Source organism: Rhodnius prolixus, unplaced genomic scaffold (genome assembly GCF_049639745.1).
Source record: "Rhodnius prolixus isolate KJV_2025 unplaced genomic scaffold, Rpr scaffold_8, whole genome shotgun sequence".
In the NCBI taxonomy this organism is placed as follows: domain Eukaryota; kingdom Metazoa; phylum Arthropoda; class Insecta; order Hemiptera; family Reduviidae; genus Rhodnius; species Rhodnius prolixus.
This window is the reverse complement of record NW_027411593.1, coordinates 28,076,368-28,101,386: the sequence shown is the minus strand read 5'-3', so window position 1 is coordinate 28,101,386 and position 25,019 is coordinate 28,076,368. Positions and strand designations below refer to the sequence as shown.

Sequence of the window (25,019 nt, the reverse complement as noted above, 5' to 3'; positions counted from 1 at the left end):
CAATACAATTTTACATTCTATCTCTGCGTATGAAAATAAACGAATATTGAAACATCTATTTTAAATAATTGATTTTCAGCAGTTTGCAATACTACGATGGCATTTTAGATTTGTCAATTAAATTGCCATTTCACATAATAACACATATTGATGCAAAAAATTTTTTGTAAATATGTTATTTCAATTTGAGTGAATGTTTTTCAAATATTTAGGAAAAGGATTTATCTTTGTTTTATTCCATATTTTTTCCCACAAATAGGTTTTCTTTTCTTGGCATTTGAAAAAGCCTAGCTCATAATTTTCAAGTCTATTGTTACTAATGGATACCATTAAAATAAAATATAAGAAAATTTGGGTGTGGCAAAGAATTTGTGATGATTGAGAGGAGAAGGAATCCTAAAGATACTTTTTGTTCTTCTGTTTATCTCTTTAAATCTAGAGTTTATTGTAACACTTAATGATAAATATAAACGTATAAAAGTTAAAAATTTAGTTCTCAGAAAAAAACTTTCACTTTATTAATTTATAAGTTTTAGTTCTTTCATTTTAAGTTGTCCATTCTATATGAGGACATATACTTGAATGGTTTCAAAGAATTGAACAAAAGAGAAAAGAAATAAAAATAACATCCTAGGTGAAAATACTTCTTCTTTATTAAAGTTCAGTCTTGCAAACTGTTTTCATCATGAAGAAAATAAAGTACAATATCTCTTGGAAAAAAGTTTAGAAGTATTCATAAAACAGATGTACTGTTGTAAAGATGTGTTGAAAAACAAAAAAACAAAAAAATGGGTACAAATTGAATTTATAATTAACGCTTTTATGAATTATTTCACTTATATTTCTTCGATAATTGTCTTACGCTAATTTAATAGTCCGATTGTTCATCAATTTTGAACATTAATAAATTATTTTGGTGACAAAATTAGAGCGTTGTTATCTAATAAGCATGCAAAGTATTCAGTGGCTGGTGGAATTTATTAGGCCGAGAGATATCCGATAGAATGTGCTAGTGTTATGTAGAATGCCATTTATGTTGAAGGGATATTGCAAATTTATAGAACTGTACTAATATATAATAAACTAATTTTCATTTAAGGTTGCCCTTAAAACGAAAAAATTCTGAAATTAGCCCCTCAAAGTTAGAAAAGCACCTCATCAAACACAGCTACCATAACAGCTGGTGTCTTGGGCACTATTTTCTTGCAGACTGGTTTTAGATTTAAAGCCAAGTTATATTCTAAATAAAACTGTTCTTAGAACAACATTTCCATCTTCTACGTTTGCAGGTTTATTGCAGCTGAATGCATGCGACTTTATAGCGATGTTGAGAACCAAGCGTTTTGTTAGCAACAAGGGATAGCGTTATACTGGACAAAGATTACCTTCTTAATGACAGCCTAGTGACGGCTTTTAAATACCAGCTGCCTGGTAAAAAGTATTTTTGAAGTAAGACTAGTATTTTCTTTGTTATAACGTGAAAAAGTCGGGGCGGGTGTTGGTCTAGTGGTCAAGAGCGTGGCTTCGAGAGTGGAAGATCCCCAGTTCGAATCCCGCTTATGATTACTTTTTATTTGTTAGAAAAAATTGTTTATAGTAATGTATGAGCTTGCGTCTCTGTCCACGACACGGTAGTTGGACGTTAAGCCCCGCCTGAAAAAAATAGGCGATTACTTAAATGTGAAAAAGTCTAGGTAGAATGGCCTTGGACAGTGACGATGATGGTAAGAGAATTAGCCGAAGTCTGCCTGAGTAGGCGGGTAGAATTCAATTTTAATAAACCTTTGCAAGTGTTGTTAAGAAGATTATGTAACAAGATAATTGAAATCGTGAAGAGAACAGAAAGCTCCATCTATTTGAGATCCATAATCCGCTAGGACAGCTATGGACTTGAAATGTGTTATTTAAAGTAGAAATAAGCCAAAAGAAAACTTACCTCTTTGCTATAAAATCCATATTAACTTTCAGAAAGAAAATTAATAAGTACGTAATACGTAGGAATGTACTGCAAGTGAGAAGCGGAATCTGGATCTTCAAGAGAACGATAGGAGCGTTTGCAAGAGTGGAATATGGCAGTGAATGAAGATGTAAGTTAAAGTCTTGAGCTTGCTAGAGGGCTTTAATATGGTTAGTATCATCTTAGTGTATTAGGAGAATTCAGAACGGCTGAGAGGATTTCTATAAAAGCACCTCATCCTTTAAGAGTACCAGGGGAACTTTGAGGCAAGACTTGTGTACCGCAGGATATTGACTTCTTAGAAATATTAAGAAAAAAGGTATATTCATATGATCTTCTGCAGAAGCCTGAGTGAATTAAAACTATGAAGAATGCTCGCCAGTTACTAAAGAAGAAGTGAAGAGAATCCTTACACCTGTAAATTCCTTCTACGAAGTCCTAGCAGCTCTTTTTACTAGCCCTCTTCTAGGACACACATGACTTTGTCCTAAATAAATATATGAATAAATAAATAAAAATTGTTTAATTTTTCCTCACAAGGCAGCCATCGCTTAAGAATATGTTAAGTTGAGAATTTATTTCTAAATACCTTCAGCATATTTTGAGATTCTACACAATTAAGAGCTAGTTACATTGCTTTAAAACTTTTAAAGAACCTAGTTTTATCTGTATTAGACAGCGAAAATTTAGTAAACTAATAAAAATGACAATTTTGAAAAATTGAGGAAGATAGTTGACTTGGTTAGAAACCATTTAGTAGGAAATAAAAATGGCACAAAATGTAGAACTAGACAAGTTGTGGAGTTACCATAAAATGTGATTACTGTCAACACATCCTTGATTGATCATTCTAGTGACACTACAACTTTCTCTTCGGCTTCCTTTGCTTCTCATTTCTCCAAGGCTCTTAAGAAGATTGATAGAATTTAATGTTACTACCGTAGGAAGACATTAAAATGTAACTTTTATATATATATATATATATATATAAAAAAAAGGTATTTACTTCTCACATTTCAAATTTTCGAAATTATGTTTTTTCGGGTTTCATTTTCTTTAGTTTTTTTTGTTGCTACTTGTGCTCATCATTTTTTAAAATTTCGTAATTTATTACTTCTTTAGATTAAATCTAAAGCTTTAATTTACTAAAAACTAATACTACAAAATCAAAATACATTCAAAACATTTTGTGTTAAGCTAAAATTTTCTTCAAACAATAAATAATCTTTGAATCCTATTTAATTCTTACTAACATTATCAAGTTTTTAAAATTGTATATTACTTTGAAAATTAAGAGAGAAATTATTTCTAACTCTTCCCGATAATTGTTCAAAATTTTAAATTTTGATAATTTTGTATAGTATATTGATTCAAGTACTACTTAAATTACTAAGTGTACGTTTGTATAAAAAGGTTTATACACAATTTGCGGAAAATTCTCGTAGCCATTTTCGAGAAAATTTCGAAAAATTGAGGAAAGACTGCTTCACATTAAAAAAATTTCTCTTATTTTCTTTTAAACATACATATAGCCGTTCTAATCAGTGCTTAAGAGATAGGCAGTGTTGTCCATAGGAATGTTATTCCCATGGGATGGGATGGGACAGCACACATTTGTATTTCCCATGGTAGTCGATACTTGATATTGAAATAAATTTAGGCTGAAATTTGCAGTTGCATAAGTGCAATAAAATAGAATTCATTCATCATCTATGTAACTGCATGGTGCTATGAGAAGGATTTCGAGTCTAAAAAATAATTCAGGTTTTCCTAGATTTTTTGAAGGCTCTGTCTAAGTTTTCTCAATTTAACGAGCGGTAACACTGCCAGACTGGCACATAGTGTCATAGTGTGCTGAATGAGCAGAGTGACTCAGAAATAGAATGAGAGTGTCAGAATGATGCTGAATTGTCATACTTAGATTATACTTTTGAGTGTTAAAGTTAATAAATTTTGTCGTTTTGCATGTCTCTTTGAACATGTAGTCCTATTTAGTAGACACTAAACGTAAACTTTCATAAATTTAATAATTTTATTTGAATTGTATTCCATATTAATATTATAATGGGAATCCCGTGGGATGGGACAGGCATAAATTGCCATGGGATGGGATGGGACAGAAAAATATGTCCCATGGACAAGCCTGGAGATAGATCCGTAAATTTCTCAATAATAAACCTTAAAAGGAAAACTTTGCATTCCTCATCCTAAAAGAACAGCAAATAGAATTTTCAAAGAATATTGTTCCAAATTATGGTTAATTTTTTTAATATTTTAACATTTTTGTTCACTGTTTAAATTTAAATTTAATCGAAGAAGACATTTTAAAACCGAAAAAATGTGTATAAATAATTTGTAAACAACCATTTTTTCCTTTCTAAGGAGACCTAAAAACGGAGAATATTATTTGTTGGGCTGTGAAATATCACTAATCAATAATTTTCCCCACATACTGAGGGAAGGGAAAGATCTTTGTAGTCCAGCAGGTTACCGTCCAATTTCTCTTAATTCAGTTAAGTTATGGAGGGCATAGTAAATTTCAGAATGCATCATATCTTAAAAACACGTAGCTTTTTTGAAACTAAATTCAGGGAAGATCACTCTACATAAGACCAACTGAATGCTCTTTAGTATTGTATAGTGAATACCTTCTTATGAAGGAAACACATAATCTAGAAAAAGCATTCTACGCGATTTGGAGACATGGTATTCTACTAAATTTAAACAAATGTGAAAGGCTGCCCAAATTTATTGAAAGTACTAAAGATCTAAAGTGATAATTTTTTAAAAACTGTTATCATAACTTGTTTCCTCTTCCACTGTAAAAAAAAAGAAAAAGTGAAGATGTTTATTTTACCGAGTGATAAAAGCGAATGAAATCATACAAGAAATATATAAGAACTATAGTAGAAAGATTCCAGAAATCGAAATATGAGTGATACACACCCCATTAAGCAACATAAACGATCATTTATCAAATCCATCAGAACCAAGTTTTACCATTCCAAAAACGTCGTTCCTCGTGTTATTACCAAGCCCTTACCGCTTGGTAAGATTTACGTTATCCGCTCGTGTGCTGACAGTGGAGTGGCAGGACATGCAATGACTAATCTTTCATTTCAATTTTTCAACATGACACTTTTAGCTGTAAAATGCCCATTAGTTTCATTATGTCTATATCCACGTTTTATTATCTATTTCATATATTTATCGGCTTTCATCACATCTTTAAAAGTTTTAAAATATTTGCCAGAAACTCAAGGAAGTTATAAAAGTCTTACTATTGATTGATGAAATATGGCGAATTTAAATTTAATTGGTAGTTGGACGTTAAGCCCCGTAAAATAGTCGATTACTTTACTAGAAATGAGATTAGAAATAAATTAAATAATTATTTATTTCATTTCTAGGTGGACAGAATACCAGAAACAAGCTAAGCTATATGAGCCGTTCTCTGCACAACTCGATTAACTGCATAAAACATAAACAAATTGAGAAATGCAATACATTGCATTTTAAAATTCTGTTTATAATATAAATTCAAATAAATTTACCGCTATCATTCAGCGCCTGCTACTGAATTTCAGTTATTTTATTGCAACGACTTACATTAGTGCACAGAGTTAATCAAAATTGCTTCGTTTAATGAAGCTGATCTTTATTATTTGGGAAATTTATTATTAATATAAAAAGCCCTGTCTGAACCAAGTGCTTTGACATTTGAATTTAATATATTTCAAAAAGTGGATTTAATCGATTTGTGCACTGAACTAGCGATATGATAGTGAGTACATACTTACTCCTACGATTTTATTTAAACATCATGTAGTGACAAACATATAAAATCTAAAACTATAATTTAACATTTTTTACCCCCAAAAAATTCTATTAAGGATGCTTTTGCGAGAAAAGATGGGAAGATTACTTGTAAAATGCCATTTCCTGTAAGGAACAGTTCTATCTTTTAAAGAGGGTTAAATGTATTGTTAAAATGGAGTTTGAAGGGAATTTATTCCTCAGAAAGCACATCTTTATTCAATAGATAGTTCACTTTCATCTAAAATGTCTCCCAAGCTTTGCTTGTAAACTTCGTATTGCTTGGGATACGCTCCTCTGTAACATTACATTTCAGTGTAATGTACATTTTTACAAAATATAATTTTGGTAAGAATTATTGAGACCCAATTATGGAGAGTTTAAAGAATATTTACGAGTTAGAACCTTGAGAATATAAGTAAAAGAAAGTTGTAAGTGTTCATACCTCATTTTTTGTTCTTAAAATTATATTCTCCATTTTTGATTGATTTATTTTAAACTTAAGTTGTAATTATGTACTCACACATCACTATTTTTTTAATGTACGTATATTATCTTCTTTCATTTTTACATGTAAACCAAACTCCTTGCAAAAGTAATATAAAGCTAAGGACGAAAATCCTTTCTTTCGAAATTGGTACCTAACTCTCATTTAACCTCATGCACCATTTCTCTTCTTTTTATTTTATTTTATTATTTATAATGTACATTTTATATTTTTGAATATAGTTCTTAAATTAATTAATTATTAAATTACACGTTTGTAAAAAATGGTACTGGATTTGATGATTATGATCAATTATATTCTTATGGTAGGTGAATTTCTTTCGTAATGCCGACGCTGTTTTGATCCCTATTTTTTGCAATTAATAAGAAATTTCTGCATCAATATTTAAAATAACCTCTATTCATGGTATACCTTTCGAAAGGTGTTTGTGTGTAGATGTTTTTCTTGAGGAGTGTACGTTTTAAACTTATAAAATATTTTTGATAAAAATGAAGTGAAAGTGTTTAGAAAAAACTAGAAACTTGCTATTTCTTGGCCACCAAGTGAAATACTTGATATTATTATATTGGAATATAAATTAGCTTATTTAAAAGGAAATTTAACCTTCTTTCTAATGAGCTTATTGAAATTTCTTTAGCTTTAATTGTTTGAAAAATATAGACAACTATTTGCTGAAAAGTAGTAATACCTTAAAACATAAAATTAAAAATATCTATGAAATGGAGCAGAATCTAGCCATAGTTCATATAGATTTTTTTTGTTGCAAATAATACCCAGAATCACCTCCCGAAGTTTCATCCATTCCTCCGCGTGCACTCTGTATACACTTGCTTACATACCAATTATTTGTTCTTGTATAAATAATGTAACTTTAATTAAATATAATAATGTAAACTTTGATTATTTTTAATTAATATTCATTCCATTTGGTTTCGGTTTTCAAGTTTTTACTTGGGGTGAAGAGCATTGTTCTTATTAGTTCTTGCACTATCTGGATGACAGCGAAGTTAGTGAATGCTTGAACAATCTTTCTGTGGCACAATTTCCAGTTCTATTTGGTCAAGAAAAAGTAAATTTAAAAGTTTACTTCTATTAGTGAGAAAAAATGAGTGCTCCAAATTCTTGTCTCATATCTTCCTTTACTACCCACTCAAGAGCGTAGTACGTCAAAGTGAAGAAAACACTTTGATGTAATATTTATTACTTTCAGAAAGTTCAGTAAAATAAGCGTAGTCTCAATTTTCAATGCTTTCAAAGAGCAATAATTTATCGTGTGTACCTACATTAACGTGAAGTTAACTTGACAGACACAAGAAAATATTAGATAAGAACGTAAAATAAGTAATGAGATTATTCATTAATTAATTTAACCACTCGCCTCAACAAATTCTATTCCGTCAGACAGCTGAATTATTTCTTGGTGAAATAATATGAAGGGAAATAAACTTTTAAAGGATGTTTAAGAATGTTTATAACCAAAATGTTTCAATTAAATTAATGGATTAATAATTTGCAGGTTCACGTTATCTAAGAATTTGACTTGCAATGGCTACTTACGACCTAAGTTTTGTTAGTAAACGAAAACATCAGTATTATAAATTAAGTACAAATGAATACCAACGTTTCAAAGATCCGTCCATTTAGGACATCAATATAAATGTGTACGTGAACATATCGGACCCTCTCAAGTTGAGTTGGCCTTGGGCAGTCGTAGTGAGAGGACGTGTTTGTTGGTGCTCTGTACTTTTTTGTTTTTTTTAAGTGTTAGTCTCCAATTTTCTATTTGAATTTGGTATGATTTTAAAATACTGTGTCTCGTTGAAACTATAATTATCCAGTAATACGAAGAAAATTGTGGAAAAAGGAGAAATTAGGAAAAATACGTAAATACTTTATATTTATTTTTAGCGTGCTGTGAGTTTCGTAGTACTTTGTTTGTGCGATCTTTGTACCATGCCTTCTGATAAGAAGTCTGCTTGTAGTAGTAGTGGGGCCCAGAACTTGAATGAGAGTGGGGCAGCTGATATTAACAGTCTTATTATTGCTAAGTTAGACTCTCTCTCCTCAGATATCGCTGCTGTCAGGAAGGAGCAGAATACTTTGTTAACTGATTTGAAACATTTTAAAACAGATTTTAAAAAACTATCTGCTAAACTGGAAAAAGAGCTGAAGGTGTGCAAAAACCAAATAACAGTGCTAATAAAGGAAAATGAATCTCTAAAAGGCCAAATTATCGATTTAAACAGAGAGGTTTTACAATGTTCCCAAAATTCATTTCAGAATTTTGTCAAAATTGATAATATTCCTTTAAATGAAAATGAAGATCTTTTTGATATTCTTCAAAGAATTGCAAAGGTAATAGATATTGAAATGAGAATAGATATGGTGGATTATATTTATCGCCGTAAATTTGGGCGACAAAATCCTCCTTCCGTTATTATTAAATTTTTGTATTCTTCAGTGAAAAATAGATTTATTGTGAATTCAAGGAAGAATAAAGAAAAAATTAATACTGAGATGGGTCATCAAATTTTTGTTAATGAACTTCTTACTCCATTCACCTATAAATTATTTAAACAAGTGAGAGAGCTAAAGGGGCAAGGACTTTTGGATTCAGTTTGGCATAAAAATGGCATTATATTGGTTAAACGAAATATTAATGATAAACCAAAGGTAATTAGATGCAAAGAGGACTTGTTGTTTTTGAGGCCACCAGGAAAATCGGGGATACCAGGTTATACTTCCGATGAAAACGATCAGGAAATCAGTGAGTCCGATGCTTCACTTCAGTCTACTGGCTCCAAGAGGAAGAGAGCTCCACGAGTACTTCAGCCAGCTGGTTCTATCGCCAATTTTTTAGTCAAAAATCCAAAATAATTTCAAATGAAACAACTTCAAATTGTTATGTAGATTGTAATTTTGCCAAATTCGGTTTTTGGAACATTAGAGGTTTTAGTAGTTTGTTTAATTTATCGAGTGAGGAAATTGTAGTTTTAAAAAATCTTGAAATATTGTGTTTCAGCGAGACTTGGCTCTATAACGATAATTTTGCTCCTCCCAAATTTTTAGATGATTACGAGTTTTGGTTTTCTAGTGCAGCAAAATCTCATTTAAAGGGCAGAGCTTCAGGAGGGCTGATTATTTTTTTAAGGAAAAATACCTTTAGTAAAGTGAGTATTGTAATTTGTAAAGAATATTTTTTGTGCTTGAATTTGGTTTTTGGTGACGTTAGTTTTATTGTAGGCCTGGTTTATTGGAAACCTTCTCTTTCTGATACCGATATCATTAATTCCTTTTCTGAAGATCTTTATTGCATCACGTTAAATTACTCTGAATCCCAGATAATTATAGGAGGCGGCTTTAACTCTCGTATAGGCTTGCTCAACAGTATGGAGAATGTGGTATTTGAAAACACCTGCTTTAATGGAACTAGAAATTCTCAAGACTGTCTTTTGAACAAAAGGGGCTCTCTTCTGGTTGAGCTTATGGAAGAATATGTTTTTTTTGTTTGCAACGGCCGTATAGGAGGGGATGCATTGGGAGAATTCACTTATCTCAGCATGCAAGGCTGTAGTGTTCTGGATCTGGTTTGGTCCAATATTGGTTCTGCTCATTTTATCCATGATTTTACAGTAATCAATAATTCTCCCCTCACAGACCATAATTTGTGTATCTTATCCATAATCTCCCCCTTTCAAAAATTAAATAGCTCCAAAAATGTTATGGCTTCTTATTGCATTAAATGCGTAAAAAGAGACAGTGCCTCTCTAGAGAAGTTTAAATCTTTGTTAAGTGATTTTGATAGTTCGGAAATTAGTTTGGAAGACTTAAATATAAGCTATGAGTATTTTATAAATAATATGCATCAATTAATGCTGTCATCTGGAATTCTTTTCAATAAAAAATTAAATTCAAATAATATTAATAAGGGTATAAATCATAAGCCGTGGTTTAACGGCGAATGCCTCCTTGCTAAAAAAAGTGTAAAATCTCAGCTTCGCAATTGTAAAAGAAATAACTTTAGCGTGGAAACGTTGGTCGAATATAGTAGGCTTAAATCTGAATACAGAGTAATTATCAGTAATAATAAAAAAACATTTTTTGATAACTTAAGATTATGTTTACGTAATGTGAAAAGCCCTTATGAATTCTGGTCCGCTGTCAATAGATTCAGATTTAAACCCCAAGGACCCAATCAAATTGGCTGTCAGGAGTGGAAACAATTTTATAATTCAATTTTACCACCTAAATTATCTATTGATTTCAAATTCTTTGGCCCATTTGACCCAGTATTGGATGCGGACATCACTCTTGATGAACTATTATCAAGTATAAAAAAAAGCAAACTTAAGAAGGCAACTGGAGAGGATCTTATTCCAAATGAAGTTTTTAAATGCCTTAATCCTTCTTGGATTGATTTTTTATTACGGCTTTTTAATCGGGTATTTCGTAATGAATCTCTCCCAAAAGCATGATCCGTGATTAGAATGAAGTTTATTCATAAAAAAGGTGATGCAGGTGATCCGTACAATTACAGGGGCATTGCAGTCTTTAATAATATCACTAAAATATTTACCAATATTCTCTATGACAGGCTATATAACTGGGTGGATTCAAGGAGTTTATTACCCGAGGAGCAAATGGGATTCCGAAAAGGTAGAGGGTGTCGCGATTGTGTATTCACCTTGTCTGGAGCTTTAAATATTCATCTTAGATTAAAAAGAACCAAGGTTTTTGCCGTCTTCGTCGACTACCGAAGAGCTTTTGATTCTATCAACCACGATAAGTTATGGTATAAACTATACTCTTTAGGAGTTAGCCGAAAATTTTTACATGTGGTTGGGAATCTTTATGATAATGCAGCCATGATAATTTCCGACGGTGTTTCTTCTTCCGTTGAGATTCCTGTGACTGAGGGGGTTTTGCAGGGGGAAATTTTGAGCCCCCTTCTCTTTTCCCTATTCGTCTCGGACATTGTTAATTTTTTTATTAATCGTAACTTTAGCGGCCTTACAGTGACTAAAAACAAAGATCTACACTTGTTGCTCTACGCTGACGATATGGTGATGCTCTCACCCTCCTGGATAGGCGCCCAAAGAAGTTTAAACATTCTTGAGGAATATTGCACTCAAAACAGTCTTACTGTGAATATTAATAAAACATATGCTATGATTTTCGCTAAAGGCGGAAATTTCTCAAATGTCAAGCGACTGATGTATAGATCACAATATATTGATTACTGTAGTCAGTTTACTTATTTGGGCGTTCCATTCTTTTCTTCTGCTAAATTTCTTAAGACCAGCGAATATTTTCTTGCTAAGAATGCCTCTGCCACATCTGCTGTTTTGTCTCTACTAAAGTCATGTAAGAGTGATGATTGGAAAACTAAAGTCCATCTCTACGATTCTATCTGCTTCTTTATCTGTCGGAAATTTGGGGTTCGAGCTATACTCATATCCTAGAGAGAGGGCAATTAAGATTTATAAAGGTTTTGTTACACCTGCCCAAAAGTACGCCTGACTCATATGTCAGACTTGAAGCTGGCAGACGTCATGTTCAGTGTAAAATCTTTACGCGGATGTTAAACTGGTGGGAATCTTTGTTGGAGATGCCTGAATACCGACTACCTAAGTTGTGCTACTCCAGATTGTTGGAATTAAGTAGTTTCAGTATGCCATATAACTGGGTGACAGAATTGAGAAGGTATCTGATTTCCATCGGTGCAGAAGATATTTGGCAATCTCAGAATCTTGAGTCACTTAAAGAGAATCGACATAATATGTTGGATTCTTTTAGAAATAATCTATTTAGCCGTGATATCAATACAGTTTTAAACAGTCGCTACAATACTGTCTATAGAAATATCTGCAGCTTCTCTTTTTCTTGCGAATCTTATCTCAGACTTAATACTCACATCAATAAACTAAGATTGATAGCCCAAGTACGTTTAGCTTACAAAAAAAGTTCTAGTGTTTATCTGAATAAAAATAAATTTCAGTTCGATTCCAGCCACTCCTGTAAGCTGTGCACTTTAAATGAACCTGATGATTTAGCTCATAGCATTTTAATTTGTCCAATTTTTACATCAATAAGAGAAAAATATTTATACAAATATATTTCAAATCACAATCGGGAGGAGCAATTAATAAATTTGCTGAGTTTCCTGGAGCCAGGACATTTAGACAAACTAAATGATATTTTCCTATTTTTTTTTTATCTTTTTAAAATAAGGAAATTGTTTACTTAGCGGTAATTGTTCAATTGTTCATTATAATTTGAATATTCCAAGTAGTCTATTTTATTTATTTTCTTGTTAATTAACCATTATTTCTATAAATATTTTTATTACTATTATTAAGAAGTTTTCATTCATCAATATTTTTTCACTTGCAGGAAGTATTTTTAGTTTGTTATTTTGTAAATATTCTTAGTTATAGACTCTTTGTTCTTTTCTGTACATTTCAAATTTAGTTAGCATTCTTTTATTTTTACTGCATTGAATTTGCAATTTTGTTTGTTTTTTGATTGATTTATTATTTGTTTTGTTCTTTTTATTCTGTATTTACATTCTTTTTGTTTTTTGTTTTGTTCTTTGTTATTCTATGAATTGTTTAATTAATAGGCCAACCCCCTCTGTATGTCTTGTTGACTAGAACAGAGGTAAATGTAAATAAATAAAATAAATAAAAATAAATTAAGATATTTAGAGTAACTGCCATCCATAAGGAAATTTGAGCTAACTTTTCATAATAATATATTGTTTGTTTATAAAAAAAATGGTCGAATAGGTTTATTCTATTTTTCTGTATGGACAATAATCTTAAGGAAGCTGGAAATGAAGGGAAAACAAAGCGGCAGAGAATGAATTCACAGATGAGATTTAGATGAAAGCGTATAACTTGATGGGACACTTTTTCTTAGATGAACTTCTTCATATTTGTGCTAGAATACTCTTCCCCTGTGGATGTTCTAGATGAATTGTGCATTTCATCCACTTCTTACGCCATATTTCTCCTCTGGTATAGATATTCTACTCTGTTATTCCTCTCAGTAAATTAGCCATGACTGAAGCTAGCTTTCCTTTGAATTTTATCTATCATTTTATTTAATTTTTTATCTAATAAAATCAATTAGACATGAACACGATTAATTCTGACCTTTTGCGACCTTTTTAAGCAGGAATGGATAAAAATATTGGTCGTTATTACTGTACGAACTGGAAGGGAATTCCTTTGAAAGAGGTTTTTATATTTACCTTTAAAAAGATATAACGTGACACATATAATAAAACAGCACCCATTTATATATTTTATATAAAGGAAGAATGGGATATTCTTTCCATGCCTGGAACTGGGGTTGTCAATTTGGAACTCTTAAAGTATGGCGAAGAGAAAATTATGAATACCATAACAAGATTGATGAATCCCTGAAGAAGACAAGTATAAATTTATATTAAGAAAGGACCAAAAGAACGATATGCGTTCTGAATCCACTTTGGAGATGTTGTGTAAATTAATAAGGAATTGGTTAGAAAAGATATTCTACACATCACCGAAACATGTAGCTTTGCAGCAAGAAGATCAATCGTTGATCATGTTGATCTTATTTAGGCAGCTGCCGGGAAAAGCGAAGCGTATCACAGTTTATCTAGTTTACGAAAAAATAGTAACTGGCGAGCCTTTCATAAGTATAATAAAAGTAATGTACAATCAAAATAGATGTAAGTTAAGCCAGGATAAGCCCTTTCGAACTAGTAGAGAAAAACCTCAGTATTGAGGAACTCATATAAGGTAGGTTGCCCTAAGTTCCCCAACTACATTTTTAAACAAGATAAAAGATTTGTTAGGAAGATGATCGCAGGTACTGGGTGTCTGCTACCTCAAAACTCTGTATAACAATCAAGAGTGACGCTAGTATAGCTTTTAAGGAGACAATAGCCATATTGTGTGGAACGTAGTTTTTTGGTTATATCTATTGCCTCGGAAAGTATCCGTTTTATTTTGTGCAATCTGCAATATATTTTAATAGTGTGGTATGTATTTTAAAAGTATATTTTATGTACTTTCCGATTGTGTTATCAATAATTGAATTTTTGGTAGGGATTTGGTGGATTTTGGTGATATTAATGAACTGTACTTGTGTTCCTAACTTCGCCACTGCGACAACTGTGATGGCAAAGTTAGGAACACCTGTTTCTGCAAGGTAGGTTTTGTTGTAGAGTATTCAAACTTGCGACAGATTTGTATGTTAGTATTATTTAGATATTTTAGGGACTTAAAGAACCGTAAAATAGACCCAAGTTCATTTTTATTTATTTAATACACAACACTATGTCCATTTTTTCAAAATTATTTATTTTTACCTTTCTAATACAAAATTATTGTTTTTTATACACAACCATCTGTTATTGTACATCTATGTTACTTATTATCCACCAAAGATTTAAGCAAAATAACTCCTCTGGGCTTATAAGTAAGAAAAAACCGCGAAAAATCTTTCATTTGCCCTCTTGTAAAAAATTAAAAATGTGACATAGTGTTGTGTACCTCCGGGGTAATTATTATTGGCGAAATTAATGTAAGATCTTACCTTAGTTTAGAAAATGTATTCAATATGTTGTAAATCAAGTCACTGTAAATCACCTCGAAGAGTATGAAATAACCCTCCGACGGTCATGGACCAGTGAGGTATGTCTACAAGAATGTATTTTGTTTTTCGTTTATTTTGTATTATATTTCTGAATAAAGACGAATTATTGTTATTATTATACTTATGAAATAATGAAAATTTCTTGATCTGGAACCTGGGTTTTCTTTCTCCGACTGAGTGGCGAACTTAGGAAGCCCTGTGCCCTAACTTCGCCAAATACCATCCTTCCAAACTTTAATATTTTACATCAGACAAGCACAACTTTTACTGCCAGATTATTTTTTTACTGTTTCCTAAGGGTTTTAAACTTTTTTTTTAAATTGTCCATAATCAAAAAAAAAATATTCTGATTTAACATAAAAAAATATATTTCCTTAAGGTAGCGAACATAGGGCAACCTGCCTTGTATAAAATCGGGTAGTTTCTCCAATTGCATAAGAATTTTTTTGAAAATTTTAAAAGGTGAGTGAATCGAGAACCTTGCTTTTTATTGTGAAACGATGATGTCCTTCAGTATATAATTTAGGATAATTTAGATTAACTCTAGCAAAGAGGCTGCAAAGGTCGGTTATTATGTAAACTAATCTAATTTCACCCCACTGAAGATGTTAGTTGAAACAATTAAGTTGATTCTCACACCTTTTTCATCTATCGTGTTTTACTGATTTTGAACGAACAATGATTGAAGAGACATGATTTGTATTTAATAAAGAATATTTTTTATAATTATTTTTTTTAAATACAAATATGTAATTGATAATTTATCAGTAGTGTATTAACGGTGATGAATACTTCCCATTATGGTTATACAAATGTTTTTTCTTTTATTTATTTTTTTTCAGCAATTGAATTACATTTGTTTCATCCATGAACTATGTTTCAATTCACTCATCTTTTGTATCCAAGACCCAAATAATCATTACTTGATTATTCTTTTAAAAAAATTAAAATTCTGTTCTCTCTTTCAGGTATCTTGGGTACGCCATAGAGATATCCATCTGTTGACTGTTGGCAGATACACATATACATCAGACCAAAGATTTGAGGCTATACATTCACCACATACCGAGGATTGGACTTTAAGAATTAGATATCCTCAAAGAAAAGATTCTGGTATATACGAGTGCCAGATAAGCACCACTCCTCCTGTTGGCCATCCAGTATATCTTACTGTTGTTGGTATGTAATGGAAAAATTCAAATTATTTTCTTGATAATGAGTCATATTTAGTTAATTAAAAATAGCTTTATTTACCAAAAAACAGTGGAATGAATACTTTTACTTAAAGATTTTTCTCAGGGTCATAGCAAATATTCGAGGGTCGCAACAATAGTTTTTATTTCGTTTTCCCTTAATTTTTTGTATATTACAAGATACATTAAAAAAAAATAATATTTTAGTAATAATAAAAAATAATATATTTTAGTTGCTAACAATGCTAAATAAAATAACAAATGTACAAAAAAAAAAGTGCAAATAATTCAAGATCCACACTCAAAACTCAGTTGGTGTTCAATTCAAAAAATCAATAGAGATTTAAGTTTATTTTACTCACTTTTTCTACTTTATTGATGGATTGGTTAATTATATAATATTTTTTGAACGTAGAAGGGTTTTATCCATTTTACCACTGTTCTACTGATGACAAGTAAATGGAAATATTTAATATACTTCTCGAGCTGACATTAGATTTTCAAAAGAATCTTAAATCAATTACATTAGGAAGTTCACTAAGGCATTCTAAAAGAAGGATATGAGGCCATTCTGAAGGAGTTGCTTTCAGAAAAGTTCTGTCAAAGCTTTGTGAAGAAATAAAGTCAATTCTATTCTTGTCCATTTTTCATTTTATGTAATTTCAGTTCCGTATAATTCCTTTCCATGTTTGTTAAGTTCATCGTTTTTCCGTTAACTTTAATGCTGATAGATTAGAAGTAATCTATGGGCTAAAAGTTGATTTCCGTATAAAAAAACATGTAAGATAAATGCAGGTGTCCCGCTTGTAGAAGCGACTACAAAAAAGTCCATTATCAAGTTTTGAAAAGAGTGATAAAAATAGAGTTTCTTGTCTTAAAAAGGAGAATTGAAGTGAAAGTTTTTTTACATGATGCCTGTTTTATAAGTCTTTTTCTTAGTAGAAAAGCAACGCTTCTAAGTACTTCTGAACTTTGTCTCAAAATTGTGTATTGTTTTTTTTTTATTTTTACTCTTAAAAGAAAATAAATGAACATTAACAAAAATTCATTCGGTGGAAAATGCTATAAATTCTAAAGGTAGGCTTGTTAAAAGCAATAACCTTTTGTTCAAAGAAACATTTTTTGTAAAAGTAATTTTTTGATAAACATTCAACTCTCCTGTTCATGGTAAACATGGCAAACAGTTGGCTAGTATTTTGTTTTTGTAACAGTAGTTTTATTACTAATAAAGTTATTTACAATAATTATTTAATAGTCTGAGTAGTTTTAATATGGAGAACATATATTGATCTCTCTCTTAACTATGTTATTTTCTTTCGCTTCTTATTCTAGTTTAGTAAATTCCAACACAATAACAAAAACTGAAATACAATTCAAACATTCTGCCCGTTTCACCAATAGTTGATCACATTTCTTATATTACAGCATCTTGATTTCTGTTGTTGTATTAAGTTTTAATTGCAAAGATGAATTTAGAAATCGCCAATAACTTTGATTTGTTGTGCTCGTTTTATTTTAAATATGAAAAGAGATGAACATACACCTCACTACTCTATTTATTGGTTGATTTATTGTAAAGTACAGAAGGTAATATTTCCTTGGCATTTTCTTTTCTGCTCTTCAAAAATCTCTTAGAAAATGTATTTGATCTGTTGCAGAGTATGACCAATTAGGTTGAAGAACATGAGATCAATTGATCTGGGACTAAATTCTATATTTCTCTAGTCAGATCAGTTTCTTCCATTTGCTGTACCATCCTCTTTATTTTCAACTCTTTACCTCATCATTAATCCATAAAATAACGATAGTTGTTTTATACAATTTAATTCTAAACGTCAAAAATGCTTTTATTATTTAATTCAATCATTTAAATAAGGCGCATTCTAATCATAGTTTTATTTATTTATTTATATTTATTATAATTTTGATATTAATATTTGGTTCCTCCTTATTACTACAATATATTAAACTCTCTACATCCGTCATTAATTCATAAAAAAACTAGAATAATTGCATTAAAAATTAATTTTTCAATTATTAATTCCACTAATCAATCCTCTCCAAATCATATGTTTACTTCTATTAATTTATTTATAATTATTTTGGTATGAATATTATGGTTTTCACTTTATTATATAACTACATACTTGTGTAATGGTTATTTTAAAAGTGCATTGTATAATTATTTTAACGCAGTCATTCAGAGATGATGCTTTTAATGCTAAAGTTTTTTTTTTCCTATTACAGTATTGTACTTAGTATTTTGTTTTATTTGTGAATTTTTATTTTTAATGGATAGATTGTATTACTGTGCTCGTAAGCATATGTATATTTTTACATAGGGAGCTTATTCTAATTAATTACGAAGTATTTCGATTATTTGTGGAGTATTTACTTGGAAAAAACACAAATTTTACTCTCTTTACTGATGTTTTTGAAGGGGTTATATTGAGGACTTTGGTAGCATCATTGAATGAGCGAAAGTTGATCTGGCTGTTCGGGATAATTCTTCCTATATCATAAATACTTTGATAATCCTAAAGACTTTGAATCGTAAGAAATCATGAGGAATGTGCCTCGTGAACTTACGCTTCCGTCAGCCGTCAGGTGGATGAACACAAGCCAAAACTATGGAGGAAAAAATAAAATTCTCTTTCTAAAAAATAAAGGAATGTGGTAACGTGATTGATGCAGTGGATTTTTAGAGGCAGAATCCGAGTGATCCATTCTTGGATCGCTGTAAAAACAATTCCAGTTTGTGCAAGAGAACAATTTGCCAAAGTTGATATTTGCAAAGAAGAATCTCATCATAATTTCAAGATTAAATGACTTAAAAATGGTCTAACGTTATTCAGCTTTGTTTAATCACAAACTAGTTCTATACCAAATGATAGTGCTCGTCTTTTCACCTGCGTGGGACTAAATAAAAAATAAAATTCGCACAGGCGCCATAAAATTGGATTTTACTTTTTTTAAGGGCTATTTTTTAATCTACTTCTTTTCTAAGACTATTATTTCGGAATATTTTGATAACATTACTGAACTAAATGTTGAAAACTATAGCAACTGTTAGGAAAATACCAACTTCTACATTACTAAATGGGAGAATTAGTACAAGAAGTGCGGTTATCTTGTTTAACTCTTCTCTATTGAGGGGTGGATGTTAACAATAAATTTGATAATTTGTAATTTCCATATTTATGAGTTAGATAGTCAGCTATGGTGTGGCCAACCAGCAAAGAGATCGTCCACAAGCCCTAGTTCCTCTTACTTGTTTTGAGCCCAGCTATACCCTAATTAGTTTGGAAGGAATATTTAGTATATTACCATCTCTAAAACTTTCAACTACTCCATTTTGAGTGACCATACTTTATAATATAGTTGTACACCCATTTTGTACACAAGTGGCGATTTTTTTTTAAAAAAAGTTATTAATTAATTTATTCGTTTATTTCAATTTAATTTATTGCTTCTGGTTCACATAATTTGAGTAATTTTAATCAAAGCTGTTATGTGAAGCCCAATTACTTTGACTAAACAATTGCATTAAAAAGTTGTAATTCTTACAAAATATTTTAACTTTTTCTTAATCTGAAAATTAAAAAATAATTTAACCATACACAATAAAAGGATGTGAATGTTTCTTATATCCAGATAATAACTTTGAACGTATTTTAAGTTCGGAGAATAAAACTCGTTTATTTCCTGTGTTCTTATTTGGTTTTGACAAAGGGAAATTCAACGATGGTGAATTTGCAAGTTAATTATTGGTTTTCAAAGTGTGACAATAGCGTGGGTCTATAACCATTTAATTGCAAATAAAAAAATAAATCGACTGTTTACTCAGTCAAAGCTCTTTGAAAAACGTTCTTCTATTATTTGATGGTTACGGTCAAAAGAAAGACATTTTTTATTTTTTAATTTAATCAAATAAAACTTACCAACTAAATTTGGACATTATATTACAAAATTCTGTGCACCATTGCGTGTCATTCTCACATTGCAACTCCATAATTTCTAACTGACGAATTTTAATAAACTTGGTGTTCTTTTGAATGGTGATTGATATGTGACTATTTGTGGAATCATATATGTATATGATGTGTGTACAGTTTATACATATAAATAAGTCTACGTATACATTTGTTTTTTTTTTCTATTTTAATTTTTGAAATAATTTCTTTATTAGTCAAATGAGTCCTATGAATGTTTATCCAAATTTTTATAAAAATCATTTATCTCCTGTCATAACCATTCCTTAGATCTGCAATCTTTCTTTCATTTTTCCCCATCTTTAATAGGCAGCTTGTTCCAATCTTTAAACCATTAATCACAATGTACGTTAACATTAGGTTGAAAAATATTTTATACATGCATTTAAGAGGGGAGAAAAATATTTATAATATTAAGGGAAGGGATGAGCTTATTGGATTCCCACGCGGAGATCCCGGGTTCGAATCTGGATGTGCTGTCCCTTAGATTTTTCTCTTCCTAGGAGCTTCTTACAGCTCACTGTTCAGTGATAGACAGTGTTCACTGCAAAGAGAGAACCCTGTCCAGAGGCAGACAGTAAACTGACCAGTAACCTCAGATGGTGACGCGCCTTAAATTAAAATAATAATAACAGGGAATGGGTTAACATATTAAGGTTTCAACAGTTTCTTGTATTCCATTTATAAACATTTTTCTAATCCACGTTTTGCTGAGTTTTCCTTTTTCGCCGCACTTTGCTAAAACAGATAATATTCTTAGTTTTGGTCTTCATAATAAATTAATTAGAGCTAGCTTGAAAGTGATTGTTTTGCCTAACACCAACCAAGATGGTGAAGTGTTGTAAATCTTGCATCAGGTGGGGTTTGGTGCGCCCAGTTGTTACCTTCCAACTTGTTTACTTTACTTAATGAAAGTAGCTCTCTCTCTCGCTCTACGCTTTACTTTCATTGCGTTCTAGCGTTTCCGTTAGGGAATGTCCAGTTTCATTCAAAGATAGAGATTACACAAGAAAATTGAACCTTTCAAAAAAAAATTACTGTTTCATATTATTAGAAAGTAACTGAGAGGAGTTATCTCTCCGCTGGAGAAGAGAGGGCTGAGCAGATAAAGAAGTTGCATATTCAGCATCCATTTTACTATCTCTGTTCGTCTCTCTTCTCGTCGAGAGCTTAGCTGTTCCAATCTAACTCCCTGGTTTCACCAAGCTTAGCCCGATTTTTCCAAATCATAATTATTTTGCAAATTTTTAGTATTTTTTTTTTTTTGGTGATAAATTCAAACTTCTACCTTAAATGTATCTTTTCTCTGCCTTTTTTTGGCATTGGCTTTCGCCATCAGCATCGTCTAAGTGTTTATCACTAGAATATCACTCACTCTCCATTCTTACTTATAAATACGATGGTGGCTTGAAAAGTTCTCGGAATGTACTAGAAAGAAGTATCTTACCTCGGCGGAACTGCTTTTATTTTTCAACATAGTCTCCCTGTAGACTAATGCATTTGGTCCAGCGATGTTCCAATGACATCTCGAAAATAAGATTCCTCCAGGCCTGCAAAATACCTCTCCAATTCGACTGTCAGTGCTTCCGTTGTAGGAAATCTCCGTTCATCGAGGGAAATTTTCAGCTTGGGGAAGAGATGAAAGTCTGATGGTGCCAAATCAGGTGAATAAGGTGGATGTGGCAACAATTCGCACCTCAGTTCATGAAGTTTTGCCATGGCAATTACACTTGTGTGCGGGCGGGCGTTGTCCTAATGAAAGATGACTTTTTCCTTGCCAAACCAGGCCTTTTTTCGCGTATCTTTGCTTGTAGTTGGTCTAGGAGGTTTGCATAGTATTGCCTCGTAATTGTTTGGCCAGTAAGAAGATAATCTATCAGCAGAACGCCTTTTGCATCCCAGAAAACTGAGGCCATGACCTTTCAGGCCGAACGTACTGCCTTTGCTTTCATTTGGTGGTGGTGACTCAGGATGTTTCCACTGCTTTGACTGCTGTTTTGTCTCTGGGGTATAGAGTACTCGTACATTCGCTTCACACGTTCATCCCTCTACTATATACAACTATTTACATACAAACTTACAACTAATGGATGGATCAGTACTCTATAATCCTGCCATCCTTACAGCTTAACCGAAATTAAAATCACGTAATCCTTCTCTAATCATTTTCTTCCCTTCATTCTAACCGGCTATAACTTTTAAATACATTCATATTTTTTTGCTAGCTCTGCTACAGATTCAAGCACATAGATGTTGGTGGAGAATATTATGTCTTCGTAGCGAAATGGTGCATCTAAATACCTGTATAAGTCGTCAAACATTCGTTTCCTTTCTACCGCATAACGTGGACATATCATTATTATTTGTTTTGAAATCCTCCTCCTCATTGCAATCTACTCAAAGAGGAGAGGGCCTTTTGTTGATCCTGTGAAGATACGATCCGCACACCGCATGGTTCGCTCTCAGCCTGCTTTTTGTCGTAACAACCCATTTATTAGTGACAGTTCCCTCAAACCATAGTTGTCTAGGTAACTGATCTGCCATCTACTCAACAGAGGTAGTAATTCTTCGAGAGAGCTATTAATTTTTGTCTGTTTTTCAGAGACAAAGAATAGCCTCCTATGAAACAAGCTGATCCATAGCGAAATACAATATTTAGAAGTTCGACACTAGCTTTTAACTTTAATTGTGCAATTCAATCTCAATTATCGCACCACGCTTGAATATTTAATGGTAAAAAGAAAAATGCAGCGTGAAATCTAATAAATTATTCTTTGTAGCATTCTATAACCATTTTGTAAAAGTAGGAGAAATATTTTATTAATTAAATAAAATAGAGGCAAATGTAGTTAATATGCGAAAAGAAGTTTGAACAAAATGCCAACTACGTAATTGCAAATGGAAAAAGTAGTAACTGAGTGTTCCTGGCGCAAAGAGGTCAGTCCGCAGTGTTCTCTCTGTCTGGATTCTCTTTGCGAAGTGGCGGTGGGGGGGTGGGCCGAGTTGATTGGACAAATGCTGAGGTTCACATCTCCGTGGTAATTAAGAGAATACGTGAGCGGAATGGCGCTACGCACAGCTCTCTGTAATATCGCACATGACAAATTAAAAAAATAATAAAACCATCCCAAAAAGGCTTCCAATAAATTTCATTCATTACTTCTGCAGTTAATAAAAATTTTGTGTGTAGACTCACACGACAATATCTTACATATAATTAATCGGTTCTCTTTTTTTTTATATTATATTTCAAACTCCATATTTAAAATACAATCTGGATCTGCCTAATATTATATGGATTATGAAACTGAACTTTACGTATTTTCGAAATAATCTCAGAAGGTGAAATATAATCTCATCCAGAAAAGTAGTACTTACAGTTTGTATAATTTTCTCCAAATTTGCAATTTCAGCAAGTTTTATGGAAAAATCCAAATTCTCTTGTTACTACTAGTACATCCATTTCTATTTTGGCCAGGATCTTCTCCTTTTCCTTCTTACCCATTACTTAATAATTTCAAAATTTCTTTTGCCAGCCTTCAGTATGCCATCATTTCCGCCAGCCCAAAACAACGTTAGCTCCGGACGTTTATTAATTCCAGAAGAATTACTTTCGCGTTCACAATAGCTTTTAAATATTTTCATTTTTAATTCTGATCTTCAGGAAACTCGTTGCTGAACGCCTCCATTTCTACCTCCAGCTGATCATTTTGCAAGGCATTTGGTTTCCATTCTTTTTCTACCTCCTTACTTCCATTAACTGTAAGTCTGTCTTTAAAATTAAAATGAAAGAAAGATTTATTTTTCGCCAAGCTTTCGACTGGTCCATTTCCTAGAGCAGTGATGGCGAACCTATGACCCGCGCAAGCTTTTTCACTGACCCACAACCATTTGTTTGTTTACGCGGGTTGATTTAGATTTTCTAATTGCGAGGATAATTTATAATCTATCTGTAATTTTTTCAATCACGCATTGACACAAAAGCAATTTAAATGCTATCTATAACCTTTAGTTTGATCATTACAGTTTTAAATCGCAAATGACGACAAATGCTTTTGTAGTATTTGAATTAAAGCAAAAGTGTTTACAAAATATCAAATAAAATGTATAATTTTACTCATATTTTGTTTGTTAAAAAAATCGACAACCCAAAGCAAGTAACCATATTTAGATTTTTCTTCAGATAAAACTCACTTTTGTAAGGTTTTGTTCAGTTATGTTTGTAAAAAGAGACTTCCATAGCACTTGTTTCGTCCCCGTTTTACCGGTTAAGCCAACTGAATTTTAAAGATGTTTAGTTTTGAAAATATTCAGTTTAAAATTTTTAAACTTAACTCTTGTGCAAATGGGCATTAGTGACCCAAGATCTAGTACTAAAAAAAAAAAATGAACAAAATTTGACCCACGTCTCAAAAAGGTTCGCCATCCCTGTCCTAGAGTCTAGGTCATCTTTAGAGCTTCCGCTATGCTCCATTATAATATTTTCGTATTACATTAGCCATTTATGTTTTTTTCTGAAACTCAAATCAACTCACAACATCAACTCTCTGAGGAAGACAGTAAATTTTTGTCGAAATGTTTGCGTAAAGATGGAGTTGCTGTTTTTTATGTTGACCGAATACTCGCTACTTTAATCGTAAAATATTAATAATTTACAATAGGATGAAAAATTATTGCCAGTTTCAGTCATTATAAACTTTATTATGCCGAGCTTTCGACCTAAGGACTGTCACATTCAATCCATGAACAGACAAGACAGAAGACACAGCAAACCCTCTAGTGATGTAAAACAGTACATTGTAAATTAGCCCTGAAGATGACCTAGTCTCTAGTTTATAAAGTTTATAATGACTGAAACTGGCAATAATTTTTCATCCTATTGAAACTATGATTCAGTCACCAAA

At 31.7% G+C, this 25,019-nt stretch overlaps 1 protein-coding gene across 2 annotated transcripts in view; it reads left to right on the top strand.

Moving 5' to 3' along the window:
* Positions 1-25,019, top strand: part of LOC141451094 (zwei Ig domain protein zig-8-like) — a 686,638-nt gene that overhangs the window by 487,396 nt on the left and 174,223 nt on the right. For both annotated transcript variants that reach the window (XM_074122167.1, XM_074122166.1), the window contains exon 4: positions 15,899-16,109. In XM_074122167.1, coding sequence (XP_073978268.1) covers positions 15,899-16,109 — 211 coding nt within the window. The remainder of the gene's footprint in view (positions 1-15,898; positions 16,110-25,019) is intronic.